Source organism: Macrotis lagotis, chromosome X (genome assembly GCF_037893015.1).
Source record: "Macrotis lagotis isolate mMagLag1 chromosome X, bilby.v1.9.chrom.fasta, whole genome shotgun sequence".
NCBI lineage: Eukaryota > Metazoa > Chordata > Mammalia > Peramelemorphia > Peramelidae > Macrotis > Macrotis lagotis.
In genome coordinates this window covers 682,845,661-682,860,897 of record NC_133666.1, presented here as the reverse complement: position 1 = coordinate 682,860,897, position 15,237 = coordinate 682,845,661, and the positions used below count along the sequence as shown (strand labels likewise).

The window sequence follows — 15,237 nt, the reverse complement described above, 5'->3', positions numbered from 1 at the left end:
TTTCACCTCCCTTTTGTTACCTGAACAATAAGTAACCCGGGTAGTTAGTTATAAACTCCAGTAGGAACAAGAGTCTGGTTGATAATTTATAGCAACATCTCAAATTTAAATGGAAAGCAAATAGCAATCTGTTAGCATTAAAGAAAGCCCAATCCCAGAGCCTGACTGGCACACTTGGGCCTCAACAAGGCTCCTCAGCTCCTTCTTCTCCTCTCTCTCGCCTTGCTCCTCACCTCCTCTCTCTTGCCTACTTTCGGCCTTCTTCCCCCTTTCCCTCCTTGCCTCCCTTTCCTTTCCCTTTCCCTATATCTGCCCTCTGCCTTTCCTCCCTCCTTTTCCTCTCTCAGGCCTCAGGTCCCTTGCTCCAATCCAGAATGACCCAGCAGTTGGACTTCAACTCCTGACATCCCTAGATGGCTCCCCTCCCTGTGGGGCCCGTGGGGCCCTTCACTGAAACCCCCCAGCAGGCTGCTGACTGGAGAAGGGCCCACCCAGGCAGGTAAGAATGGCCCGGGGTGGGGGAGGGAGAGATGGCCCATGTCCTAGGACCTTGAGATCCACCCCAGGCTCCCCAGCAGGGCTGGCCTAGCCTCAAACCAGGAGCTACACTCCCCACTCTTCCCCCTCCCTTTCCACCCTTTCCCTAGGCCTGGCCTTGGCCTCTGCCCCTCCCCCGCCCCACAGTAGCATCTACCCTTTGCCCCATAGTTTCCCTGCCAAGACTGGGGCCCCTTCCAAGCATCCAGAGTCAGATCTGGGAGAGAGCATAGACCAACCCTTGGGTTTTATGGGGGTTGAGAAAAAGATTCCCTGAGGTGTGTATGGGGGGGGATGTGCCAATGCCCCATAAAAAATGAATGGTGGGGCTGAAACTAGTAATCAAGTATCCAGGTGCTTGTTCCTATGCTCTTCCTATGCTCCCCATTCCAACCGCTCCTCAGAGGCTCAGGAATTCTTCCTCTTAGACTCTTAAAGTCTGCCCTTTGAGTACATGGGCAAATCTGCCTGCCAGATAAATAACTCTATAGGCATGAATGGATGTGTGCGTATATAAAGGTTTAGAGAGTAAGAGATCCCACAGGGACTGACCCTGACCCAGAAGGAGAAGGCTGATTCCCTACCTAGCCCACCTTCCATCCAAGGACGTTGTAAATGGATCCTCTCCCTCCATCTCCACATAGAACCCCCATTCAGGACCTTGGACAGAAGGGAGGGTCTTTGGTCAGGCCAGCCTTCCAATCCTCAGTTCCTGTTGGAACTAGTTTAGGCAGAACATTTCAAAACCTCAACAGAGAGAGGCCTGATTCCCTCCAGTCCATGGACCCTGTGCTCCTCAAATAGAAAAAAAGCTGGAAGCCTAGCAGAAGACCTCTGTAGCCCCTAGAAGCCTCCTCTATATTCACCCCCCCCACACACACACACACACACCTCTTTCCTTTCCTCTGGGAAACCTGCCCAAGGCCTTTGGAGCCAGGTGGCTGGCCATGTCTTCCCCAGGACACAATCATCAGAAGTTAATGATCACATGGCTTATCAGGAACTTTTCAGTTTATAAATTTATAAAAAAAAAAAACAAAAGAGAAATAATAAAGCCCCTAGATAATTAGTAACCAGGCAAACCTGGATGGGGAGGGGGGGAGCAGCCCAGCCCCAGGTCCCACACAATCCCAGGGATGGGGAACCAGAGAGATGGGATCAGGCAGATGAAGAAAGTTAATCAGGTAGGGGTGGCAGGGAAGAAGAGGAAAAGCATGTCGGTCATTGATTGGGGGCGGGGGGGGGGGTACTATAAGGGAATAAGAATCAAAGAAGAAGAACCCGCTTTGAACCTAAGAATCCATCTGCCCCGAGGTAAGAATGAACTACTTAGATCTTTCCCTGACTGATGGGCTTCTGGACACCCTCTCCAAACTTGCTCAATTTCCAGAGCTCAGAAGAGTCTCCCAAGCCCTGACCAAACACCACTATCCTTCTCCCTCTCCCTTTCTAGACCTTAGTGTACTCAACTTGTGACATGGAAATTCAAGGTAGGGGATGCCCCCAAGAATTTTTTTTAGATTTCATGATAAAAAGATGGTTCCAATTCTTGGAAATACCCACCCATAACACACACACACACACATTTTCCCAACCTATTTCTCTCAGAGGAGACTCTGAGTGAGATTTCCCCTTCCCCCTTTAAGGTTCAAGCTAAGCTCTCACCATCCAGCTCCCCACAAAGCCCCATCACCAAACTGATGAAGACCATATATAGCGATTCTAAGCCAGAGCAGACCCTGTTCCAAACCTGTTCCAGCGTTAGATCAGGGCAAGCAAGGTGGAAGAAGTTGAGCCTAGGACCATGCCAAAGGGGGGAAAGGGCGCCTTACTGTAAGAGTGTCTCCACCACAGCCTTCTGGTGGGCTGCCTCCTCTGGGCTCAGGTTCTCCAGCTCCTTCAGGATGGGGGGTGTGAAGTCCTCCCCTTCATCGTCCGTCTCTTCCTCAGAGCCCCGTGGTTCCCCCAACCCATTGGGCAGCTCGGACAGCTCACTGCCACAGGGCTCCCTCTTGTCCAAAGAGCTCTCTCCCGTCAGATCATAGGGCCCTGTCTCACCCAAGGCCCGGATCAGAGTTTCCTTGGTCAGTCCTGATTCCAACAGAGCAGCCAAGAGTTCTGTCTGTAACTGGCTTAGCTGGGAGACCATAGCTCCAGATTGGAGGCCAATGGGCCACGCTTCCTCCACCCACCCAGAACCCTACGCTTCCTCAAAGCATGGCCAGCCAGGCGGTCCTCCAGAAAGCACAGACAAGTGTCCCTTCCAATTCCCCCCAAAACCACACTTACCAAGCCCTGTGGCCCCCCCACCCACACCCCTGTCCTAGGCTGCCGGTGATTCGGGGCCCCTTGGCTTTCTGTTTACATTGGAGCTAGGGAAATTCTCCAAGCTTCATATTTATCCCTGTGCTTAGCCGGGGACTGAACTTTGGACTTCAGCCCTAAAGCAGCGCGCAAAGTGCACCGAGCTAGGAGAGGGGAACAAGGGATGCGGCAGGATGGGAGTGGGTGGACGGGGTGGGAGGGGGAGGAAAGCTGAGAGCTGGCGCGGGAGGGGGCAGGCCGGCCTAGGGGCTGTGAGAAAAGCCAGAGCTGGAGGGCGCTGCTGGGAAGAGAGGCCCGGAGTGCCCAAGGAGGCTTGGACCCAGACTCGGGACACCTCGACTGGAATACGAAGAAGCGCCCGATTGGTGCCCTCAAACCACTAGCGGGGTGACTCTGGACAAGTCCCCTACCTCTCTGGGCCTCAGCTTTCCCTTCTGTAAAATGGAGCCGGGAGTGGGGAGTGGAGAATGGGGGTGCTGGGTTAAATGATCTCTAAGATCCCTTCCAGGGCTGAACTATGATCCTTCTCTCCGCCTCAGTTTCCTCCTTTGTAAAGTAAGAGAGTTGGACTATAGATCTCTGAGATCCCCAATTCTCTGATCTTAGCAAAGGATATGAAGTCATTGCAGGCAGAGACTTCTGCTCAGCTCAGAGCTAGAAGAGAGTCACTGGGCCCTCTTTGGGAAGGAATACAGATGTGGGCAGCAGAGAGGCCATCACAGGCCGCCCAAAGCTCCTCTTCCCACCGAAGGCATTGCCCCTCCACCTCACCAGTCCGCAGAGCTAGACCCTCACTGTGCCCTTTTTCAATAGCTAGTCTACCCTGCTAGGGACAGTGCCAGAGGGTGACCGAAAGGAGGAAGGGAATCCTGCCACCAGGGGAGAGGGCCCGGGCATAGGAGGACGATCAGTGGCAAAGGAGCTGGGTACAAACGCTGAAGCATTCGTTACCTGCACCCCTGCCATGACCTTGGAAAAGGCATTTCCCCTCTCTGGCACTCAGTTTCCTCACCCATAAAATGAAACAGTTGAAATCCATATTTAAGGTACTTCTCAGAAACCATAAACTCTTACTGCCTAACACCAAGAGAATTTTCTCACTGTGATTTTCTTTAAAGTTTGTTCTCTCTACCCTCTCGTGGTTTTTTGTTCCAATTCATCTTTCACAACATTACTAAAGTGGAAACATGTTTAACATAGTTGTTTATGTATAACTTAAAGCAGATTACTCGCTGTCAAGGGAAGGGGAAGGGAAAGGAGGGAGAAAAAGGTGAAACTCAGAATCTTGCAAGAAAAATGAATGTTGAAAACTGTCTTTGCATGTAGTTGGAATCATAAATAAATAAATTTAAATTTAAAATACAATTTTAAATAAATTAAATTTTTTAAAAATTTCTCTCTCTCCTCTCTTTGTCTCTCCTTACTCCTATTGCTCCCACCCATACCAGCCTTTCAGGGTTCATTGAACACTGTTCCTTTTTCCCCCAAGTAGGAGAACTCTCACTCTGAATACTAAATAGAGGAAACGACCCTCAAATAAGTTACAAGAGAGACTTGGATGAGATGCAGTAAATTTGCCCAGAATTCTAATTTTTTTCCCCACTGTCAGTTCAGGATCTAGAAGGGACCTGGTCTAGTCCTCTCCTTTTACAGAAGTTGAAACTGAGGCCCAGTGAGAAGAGGTAAAGGAAATTTGAAATAGTACAAGGAGTACTAAATTGGGAAGCCCTGGGTTCAGATCCTGCTTCTGTGTGACCATAAGCAAATGACCGAAGCTTTCTGTAGCTCAGTTTGCCTGCTTCTTAGGGTGGTGCTTAAAAGAGATAACATTGTTCTTTGCTGGCTTTAAAAGATAAAGCCGGGGATCAGACTAGTGGTTTCTTTAGCCTTGGGAATAAAAATAACACCTGCCTCACCAGGTTGTAAGGATCAAATGAGCTAAGGTGTGTAAAGGTGTTTTGCAACAGACTATATAAATGATAGCTACAGGGATCTCCTAGCTAAAAAAAAAAAATCTATCCTCCTAAGCAGGTTAATGCCTTTATCTCAACTTAGAATCTTTTTTTTTTTAAAGTTTTTGCAAGGCAATGAGGCTAAGTGGCTCACCCAAGGCCACAGCTAGGTAATTATTAAGTGTCTGAGACCAGATTTGAACTCAGGTCCTCCTGACTCCAGGGCCAGTGCTCTATCCACTGTGATAACACAGTGTTACACAGCTAGAGCGTGTGTGTCTTCCTGCTTTCTAACCACTATATAACTATATAACACTATATAACTCTGCCTCTCTAAGCTTTAGAGCACTGAAAACACATCAGATGAGAAGCAGTCTGCTGTCTTGGTTAGAGGACTGATCTTGGAATCAAGAAGGCCTGAGTTTTAATCCTGCCTCAGACACAGGCTTTGGAATTCTCAACAAATTTTAGAACTTAAAATCCCATAAAAATGAATATTAAAATTGTCTTTATTTATAATTGGAAAAAATAAAAACTATTTACAAAAATACACAAAATATTTACAGTACAGACTCTCTAAGGCTGTATTAGGGATGAGTAGCCCATTCAAATCATTAGAGACCCAGGACTCGCATTCAGTGCTCTCTAAGAGTTTTTGGAAACCCTCTAGCTTGCAAGTATGAAATGATCAGGTGTAAAATAATACAAAGAAAAATCATGAAAAACTTCAGAACAGTAATAAGGGGCAGCTAGGTGGTACAATGGATAAAAAAGTAGCCCTCCAGTCAGGAGGATCTTGGTTCAAATCCAGTCCCAGACACTTAGCTTTGTGATCCTGGGCGAGTCACAAGCTATGGCAGCCTCAGTGTTCTCATCAGTAAAAGGGGGAGGGGGAGGAAAGAATAGTAACACTTCCCAGGGTTATATTAATAATAAAATGAGATATCATATGTATGCTAGCTATAATTATGTTTTCTGCTTCTCACCTCACCTTGGTATCCCATTTGTGTCTATCCCCACCTTTCCTCTAATATTTGTTTAGGCAGGGAGAAGTCAGCAAATCCAAACAATAAATTGAAAAAATACCAGATTGATTATGTTAGACTTAGCTCTTCACAGCAATACAGTAATCAAAGATAATTCCCTGCAATGGGAAATGCCATTCACATCCAGAGAAGGAACTATGGAATCTGAATGCAGATCAAAGTATATTATTTTCACCTTTTAAAATTTGGGTTTTGCTTTTTTCCTTCTCATGATTTTTTCCCTTTTTGTTCTGATTCTTCTCATAACATAACTAATATGGAAATATGTGTAACCTGATTATGTATGTATAACCTTGACCAGAGTACTTCCTAACCTAGAGTGGAAAAAGGAAGGAATGGGAAGGGAAAAAAACTTTACAAAAAGGAATGTTGAAAATTATCTTTACATATAATTGGAAAAATACATTTAAAAAAAGAAAAAGGAAAAAAGTATAAGGTTGCTTATGATCTTAGGGGGGAAGAAAATTTTAGAACTCAAAATCTTATAAAAAATGAATATTAAAATTGCCTTTATTTGTAATTAGAAAAAATAAAATACTATTTACAAAAAAAATCCATAAAGATATGCAATGTGTAGCACCTGTGGACCTTGATAGCGACTATAATTAATCATTGGGGTAGCCAATCATGACAAGCACACACAGGTGAGGGCAAGGGCCAATGGAGACGCTCCCCTACAGGATGCTAGGAATAGTTATTCATAAGAGAGTCAATGGTGAAATGTGCTTTGTGATCTGAGCAATGGTGGGTAACAAATGAGAGCACATATGCAGACATGGTCGGCTGACTGATTTGGTTTGCTGAACTTCATCCCTTTTGTTTACAATGGAAGGTTCTTTGGAGGGGTTTGTTGTTGTTCAATCATTTCAGTTATGTCCAACTCTTTGTGACCTCATTTGCAAATGTTGGGGGGCAAAGACACTGGAGTGGTTTGCCATTTCCTTCTCTAGCTCATTTTACAGATGAGCCAATTGAGGCAAACAGGATGAAGTGACTTACCCAGCATCAAACAGTTAGTAAGTGACTGAGGCTGGATTTGAATTCAGGAAAAGGAGTCTTCCTCTCTTCAGATCCAGCACTCTATCCACTGACTACTGGGAAGTGAGATGGTATTCTTTTAATGTAATATTTTATTTTCCCCTGGCTCCGTTTAAAAACAATTTGTAGCATTTGTTGTTATAGCTTTGAGTTCCAAATTCTCTCCCTTCCTCCAAACCTATCCCTGCCCCCTCATTGAGCAAGAAGAAATTTGATATAGGTTATAAATGTGTATTCTTGCAGAACATTTCTGTAATAGTCAGGTTATGAAAGAAAGCATAGACCCCTTATCCTCTCCCAAATAAGCCGCAAGAAAAATAAAATCAAAAAATATGTTCCAATCTGTACTGACACCATCAACTCTTTCTCTGGGGATGGGGATCATTCTTTACCATAAGATCTTCAGAGCTTTGGAGGGGAAGTGACATGATATTTTTAAAAGAGATTGATTAAAACTTTTTTTAAAGATTCTACATTATATATGATTTTTTAATTTGTATCACAAAAGGGAATGTCCATACCAGGAAAAGCCCTCACCATTAAAATCACTATTGCCAAGAAATAGCAAAAACAAATGTATTGGATGGGGTGGCTAGGTGGTGAAGTGGATAAAGCACCCATTCTAGAGTCAGAAGTACCTGGGTTCAAATCTGGTCTCAGACACTTGAGCAAGCCACTTAACCCCATTTGCCTTGCAAAAAAAAAAAAAAACCTAAAAACAAACAAACAAATAAATAAACAAATAAATAAATAAATAAATAGGTGTATTGGGGTGGCTAGGTGGTACAATGGGTAGAGCACTGGCCCTGGAGTCAGGAGGATCTGAGTTCAAATCTGAATTCAGACACTTCATAATTCCCTAGCTGTGTGGCCTTGGGCAAGCCACTTAACCCCATTGCCTTGCCAAAAAAAAAAAAAAAACCCCTAAAAAGACTTGCTGCAATCATCCAGTATGAGGATGACAAAGTGAGCATTCATACCCAAGACCTCTGTCTTCCAACACCAGCTCCTAGAAGTGATTACAGGAGCTGAAAGGGTCATTTAATATGTCCAAATGGAAGTTATAGTTCAGATACTTGAAATGACTTCCCCAAGGTCATACTGACAGTAACAGCAAGGTAATATTTAATAATATTTAAACCCAGATTTTCTGCCTCTCCAAACTTTAAGTCTCAGTTGAAGTCTCTTCTCCTCCATGACAAGCAGCTCCCTGATCACTGCAGCCCAGGGTGCTCCCTCTTTTATTAGCACATTTGGTAGTGATATAGAGTATAAAAGAGTAGGAAGAACTCTGGGCTTGAAATCAGGAGTCCTGGGTTTGAATCTACCTGTGAGACAAGTCATTTAACCTCTGTGTCTCTGTTTCTTCATTTGCAAAATGAGAATGAGACTTGATATCCTCCAAGGTCCCTGTTCGGTCTCAGGATAAAATTGTGATCATATTGCTTGCAATCCTATGCTGGGAGACAGAAAACTTTACAAAAATGAAAGTCGAAAATTCACTTTACATGTAATTGGAAAAATTAATAACAATAAAATATATGATTATGGACAGATCACAAAGTCTCAGAGCTTAAGCTTCCTTATTTGTGAAATGAGGATTATAACAATAGCTTATAATATGTAATTATATAATCGGCAGCAATGGATTTAGTGCCGGGTCTGGAGAAAGACCTGAGTTCGAGTCCAACTTCAGATACTTATCAGCTGTGAGACTTTAAATAAGTCACTTTGCCTTAATTCACTGGAAAGGAAATGGCAAATCACTACAGTATCTTTGCCAAGAAAAATCCCTTGGATAGCGATGTGTTATGGTCCACAGAGTCACAAAGAGTCAGATACAATTGAAAGACTGAACAACAACAATAGACATATATATGTATATATATATATATAAATTAAAATTTAATTATTAAAATTAAAATGTATATATATATTAAATTAAAATTAAACATACAAACATGTTTAGGTATATACCTAAACATGTTTGTATGTTTAATTTTTTTTTTTTATTTTTGCAAGACAGTGAGGTTGAGTGACTAACCCGAGGTCACTTGTATCTGACTCTGCATGACTCTCTCCAGCTCATTTTACAGATGAGGAAACTGAGATAAACAGAGTTAAGTGACTTGTCCAAAGTAGTATCCGAAGTCATATTTGAACTCAGATCTTCCTGATTCCAGGTCCAGTGCCTTGTCTATCGCAATACCTAACTGCCCCACATATACATGTTGTGCATATAAATATAAATACAGGTATTTACATATATATATACATATTTTAGATATGTATGTGTGCATAGACATGAGCACATGCATAGTACACAGTTCATGTGCAAAAACACCTGTGCATACATACATGCAAGCATGTGTACACCGAGATACAGACATGGAACTGTCTGGTGAGAAAACTCCCCCATTGATGCAGGTCAGCACCTTCCCTGAAACGTGGTCTTGGAGAGTCTGCTGAGATAAGGAGAGAGGGAAAGGTTTGGACAGGACCGTCCTACCAGCTTGTGTCAGAGGTGGAACCTGAGGCAGTTCTCTATCCATTTATATGCCTTCTCATACAAATGATATACAAAATGAAAATAAAGTAATTAGAGGGGATCATGAGCATCTGGAAGGATCAGAAAATGTTCCATACAGAAGCTGATACTTGAACTGAGTCTTGAAAGGAGTGAGAAATCTTAAAGGAGGGAGCTGAGGAGGAAGGGTTAGAATCTTCCTAAGGTTTCCCTCCATCGACTCTATACAAATCTGGAGTGATTTTATAATCTCCCCCTTCAGAATGTGAGCTCCTTGAGGGCAGGAACTGTGCCTCTATTTGTATCCCCGGAGCTATTACAGTGCCTGATACACAGTAGCAATAAATGTTTGCTGACTTATAATACAGTAGGCTTTTAATAAATGTTGACTTGTAATACAGTAGGCATTTAATAAATGCTATTGATTTGAAATACAGTAGGGATTTAGTAAATGCTTGCTGACTTGTAATACAGTAGGCTTTTAATAAATGCTTGCTGAGTTTTAATACAGTAGGCATTTAATAAATGCTTGTTGAGTGAAATCCTTTCAGGCAACAATGTATGAAGACTCAGCAAAGGAAATTTCAGTACTTGATACTTGGGCCTGATGCCAAGGAAAACTTAGCCAAACAACACTGAAAAACAACAGAGCATTGAGGAACCCTAAGGCCAATTTTGTCTTCAGAAGACAAATGATGAAATGTATCCTCCATCACTTTACACATGTGGTGGATTTCAGATCCACAGGGAAATGAGACATATATTTCCAGCCCTGCTCAATGTGTTGGTCAATATTATTTAACTGGACTTTTTTTTACAAGGTATGGATTTGGCAGTTGAGGTAGGGATGATGGGACAGGCATCGGAAAGTGACAGTGATGCTAAAAATTAATAAAAAATATATTTCACTCAAGAATGAAATGTTTTGGTGAGTGTGGTATTTAAAGTTTTTTCACAACTTGCTCCTCCCTACCATTGTTAGTCTTCCTACACTTTTGTCCTCTCCATACAATCTACACTCAAGCCATGAGAGCCTGTTTGTAATTCTTCAAACATGATGCTCTCTTTTTGAATTCCTCCTCCCATCAAAGCCTATTCCTCATGCCAGGTGCCTTCCCTCCTCATCTCCTCAGCTCAAATCCCACTTTCTTCAAGAGACTTTCCTGGCCACTACTGCCTCCCCCTCTCAGATTTCCTTCTATCTACAGTGTTTTGTTTGTATCAAGTTAGACAGTTAACGTGTTGTCTCCCTCATTACAGTATAAAACCTTTGAAGGCAGAGATTGTATTTTGCCTCTTTTATAGTCTATGTCATTCTATATAATACATTTTATGACACATGCTTGTTAATTAACTAACTGCCTTAGGAGATAGTGGTTTCCCTGCATTGGTGATCATCAAGATGATAAAATAATAATAATAATAATAATAAACTATTCATAGAGCATTTTAAGATTTGTAAAAATCACTTTAAAATATTATTTCATTTAATACTCAACAATTCAGGAAGATGAGCTCTATTATGATTCCCATTTTGCTGATAAGGAAACCAAGACAGGCCAATTCACTCAATCAGTTTCTAATGGATTCAGATAGCTAAGACACTTCTGAGGTGAGATTTGAACTCAGGTCTTCCTGATCCCCTGTCCCACACTCTATTCTCTGTGCCGCCTCATTGCAAAAGTTAGGTAATTATTGAATGCTATAGAGAGGATTATGGTACAGGTAGGACTAAGTGGTCACTGAGGTCCCTGTCACCTCTAATATCCTATGAGTCTGTGATGTATAGGATCTCTCCATGTTCCACACTCAATGGCCTAAATAGAAATAGATTAATATAATAATTATCATGTAGCTCCAGATGAGAAGGTACTAGATTTGGCATCAGAAAGTTTTAGTTTCCTAATCCTTTAAAAGAAGGAAGATTCAGTGGTTTCTGAAATCCCTTCTAGCTCTAAATTAATGAAGTTATAAATCTGGGTGGCATTGAGCAAATCATTTCACTGCTTTGTGCCTCAGTTTCTTCATTTGTAAAATGAAGGAGGAAGATTCAGTAGCCTTTCAAATTCCTTTTAGCTTCTAAATCAATAAAGAAGTGAATCTGGGTTATTTTGATCCAATCATTTGCTTGCTTTGTACTTCAGTTTCCACATCTGTAAAATATGCAGGTCAGGCTTGATGGCCTCTAAGGTCCAGCCAGCTCCCAGTCTATGATCTATCATCAGTTTACATGATCAGTTTCCTTTGATACATAATTAATTTACATGAATCATAAATGGAGGGTTTAAATATGGCAGAGCCCATTCCCTATGGAGTAATGCTGATGACTATGATACATACACTGGGAGGGATGTAGGAACCCATCTGTGTTTGTACCCCCTCCAGAAGGGTAGATTATAACTCATTCATACCCATGCCCCCTGATCCTGGGAAATTCTTCTCTATGTCTACCTGTAAATCCTCCAAAGGGAGAATTCCATCCATTAAATTGGGACCTCTCTCTAGTTCTCCTGATGTTGCACAGATATCTATGGAATGTTCATTAGTCATTTCTCACTGTCATCTTATGACCAGGTCATCCTCCTTTCTGTTCAAAAATCTCCCTTAATGATATCCTTTATGCCATTTCCATTGCTCAAATCTTGACTGGTTAAGTGCTGCAACCTAATCATGTCCACTTGGGAGCTCTCCTTTGTCCTTTGACAAGGAAGAAATAATAATAATTATAATTTTGTTAATGACACATTAATTCTGAAATGATATTGTATATTATGATTACATGTGTGTTGATATTAATATAGACAAAAATATATTAATATCATTAATGTGATGGTATATTAATAATGTTCTTATTTTAATAATTATTCTTATAGCTAGCAGTTATATGGCAGCTTAAGATTTGCAAAATACTATCTCATTTAACTTCCTACAACTCTGGGAGTTAGGTGCCATTATTATTCCTATTTTACAGATGTGGTAACTGAGGCAAACAGAGGCACTGTGTCTTTCCCGGGGTCTGAGGTCAAATTTGAACCCAGCTCCTCCTGGTTCCAAATTAACACTTTAACCCCCTTAGCTGAAATGTACTGAAATAATTAAAAGGGAAAAATTCTATGTAAGATTGGGGCATGAGCAAAGGATAAATGGTCTTGACTAAGATGGAGAAGAAATGGAGAAGGAATATTGAAAATTTATATATATATATATATACATATATATATACATATATTTGTGTTAATGGAAACATTTTATATGGATCATGTCACAATAGATGTCACCCAAGGATAAAAGCAGTTTTTGAAGAAGAAATGAAAATGATGAACAACCATGGAAAGAAGCGTTCAGGGAATAATGCATACAGTGACCAAAACAATGTAAATTATAACAACAAGAAAAAGTAGTCAAAGTCCAATGAAGTTTATTAAATGTTGGTGATAGAAAACTGAAAAAAAAATGCACATTCCCCCTCTCAATAGAGAAGTGGGGATTTAGGGATGTAGAATGAGACAAACACTAACTGATGCGATTTCTGTTTCATTAGCCTTTGAATACATGTTTGTTTGTTTGTTTGTTTGTTTGTTTTGTTTCAGGAAAGGATTCCGTGCAGCAGGACTATTAAAAAATTATTTTAAAAAGAAAAATTATTCAATATAGGTAATAAATTAGACCTCTTCCTATCCCAAAACTCTACCCTATGGGTTGGGTTTCCTCTCTACTAAAGGAAAAACACCCCTCTGCCTCCAGTAAGTCCCATCTTACCAATGACTCTTTATATTCACCTCCAGATTTGTAGTATTACCCAGAAATATTTAGGATTTCTAGAAAGTCCTTCCAGTGAGCTCCATCTTCTTCAGAAACCTAAAAAATCCTCCAGAAGTATATTACTTTTTTGAGAACTCTCCAGAAGGAGAAAGATTTTAGGAGAGCTAGTGTATCAGCAACTTGCTCTGTATATGTCCCATCATCTCAAAAACCTTAACAATCCTCAAGACTTATAGTACTCTATTGGCTGGGGCTCTCATGAACAGATATAATTGATGCTTGATATAGTCATCTTCTTTCTCTGAGACCTACATTGTCTGCACAACACAAAGCAGTGAAGGACCAGGTTTGCTCCCCTGTAATCTCTGATCCATTGACGTTTGTGTCCTCCTAGCTTTGAGCATTTTATTTGAAGGCAATTAGGGTTAAGTGACTTGTCCAGGATCACACAGCTAACAAATGTCTGAGGTCATATTTGAACTCAGGTCCTCCTGACTTAAGATCAGTCCTCTATCCACTGTGCCACCTAACTACCCCAACTCTGAGCATTTTCAGAAGCTGTCCCTGCCACCCCTCATGCCTAGAATTCTCTCTCTCTTCTCTCTTGCCTCCAGACTACCCTCATTTCCTTCAAGTCCTAACTTAAAACCCACCTTTTACATTCCTCTATAATTTTTCCAGTGCTCCTTTTTGTGAATACCTTCTTCTGTTCATTGCTCCCTAAATAGCGTGGCTCTTTCATGTTTGTACATAGATGCTTGCGTGTTGTGTCTGCCATTAGACTATGGGAACCATAAGAGTAGAAACTGCCTTTTGGCACAATGCTTAACACCTAATTGGAGCATAATAGATGTTTGAAGACTGAATAATTGATTCATTCCAAATCCTAGTAGCTCAAGCCCTTGCTCCAGTTCTCATGTAGTCCCAGACCCAGTACTTCCAGGAAGCTCAAACTTCTAATTCCATTGTTTGTTCAGGAACTCCTTCATCATGTCCCCATTTGCTGTTCCATTACTCCCAGAAAGATCAGACTGGTAGTAGTTTAAGAAATGGATGCAAGATAGATCACCAGCCTTGGAGTTGGGAGTACCTGGGTTCAAATCCGACCTCAGACACTTAATAATTACCTAGCTGTGTGGCCTTGGGCAAGCCACTTAACCCCACTGCCTTGAAAAGAAATCTAAAAAAAAATGGATTCAAGGCAGAAGAAAGTGGATGGGGGGAGACTTGAAATATGTCTACTGACCTAGTCCCACCACTGACGTTGAATGTCTGCATTAGAGTGGTGGCAGTAGAAATAAAGAAGGAGGAAAGTAACAGATATAAGGAACATATAGGAATTTTTTAAACCTATATAATGTAGCACAGACTGAAGAAAACAGAACCAAGAGAACAATAGGCACCATGACTAAAATAATGTAACCCCAAACAGTCAAAATCTAATGAATTCTAACTATAGGAACTAACTCAGTCTCCTGGTGTGAGTCTAACTACATCTACCTCTAAGGGTTCAAAGTGTATCCTGAGGGATATAGGGGTATCTCTTCATGAATGTCATTGCCTCAAGCCTCCATTGGTGTGTTCCTTCCAATGTTAGGTGCTACCACCTAGCCTTTCAGTTCTATTTAACATCTACTTAACTTAAAAATATTTTAGAATATTTTCTTCAAAGGTAAAGAAATTAAAAGTATGAATACTTCCACCCAATATCTCAAAGTCACACTCTCTTCCATTCCACCTTTAGTCTCTTGAAGTATGAGCCCAATTTAACTCAGTCCCCACGTAACAATGGTCCTACCAAGTTTACATCCTGAAAAGGAATGACTACTAGATGAGTCCATAACTGCATTAGATCTCAGAGGACACCACTTACTCCTCAGGGAACCAACATCAAGCTGACTGGAAAACCCAGATACTGGGACACTGGGATGCTTCAATGCCCAGGCAATTACTCCCTTGACCTTTCTAAATTTATAAAGTCATGGTTTCGAATCTCCTCCCAAAATGGGAAAAAAAATAAATGATGCTTAAAAAGACCCATTTTCATGGA

At 41.4% G+C, this 15,237-nt stretch overlaps 1 protein-coding gene across 3 annotated transcripts in view; it reads right to left on the bottom strand.

Moving 5' to 3' along the window:
• Window positions 1-15,237, bottom strand: part of HNF1A (HNF1 homeobox A) — a 60,488-nt gene that overhangs the window by 29,347 nt on the left and 15,904 nt on the right. Inside the window, exon 1 of one of the 3 annotated variants that reach the window (XM_074206034.1) lies at window positions 2,370-2,857. The exons of 1 other annotated variant lie outside the window; for it this stretch is intronic. In XM_074206034.1, coding sequence (XP_074062135.1) covers window positions 2,370-2,686 — 317 coding nt within the window. In that variant the 5' untranslated portion in view covers window positions 2,687-2,857. Of the gene's footprint in view, window positions 1-1,121; window positions 2,858-15,237 lie in introns of those variants that run through there. One more of the 3 variants, XM_074206035.1, reaches the window with a different exon arrangement.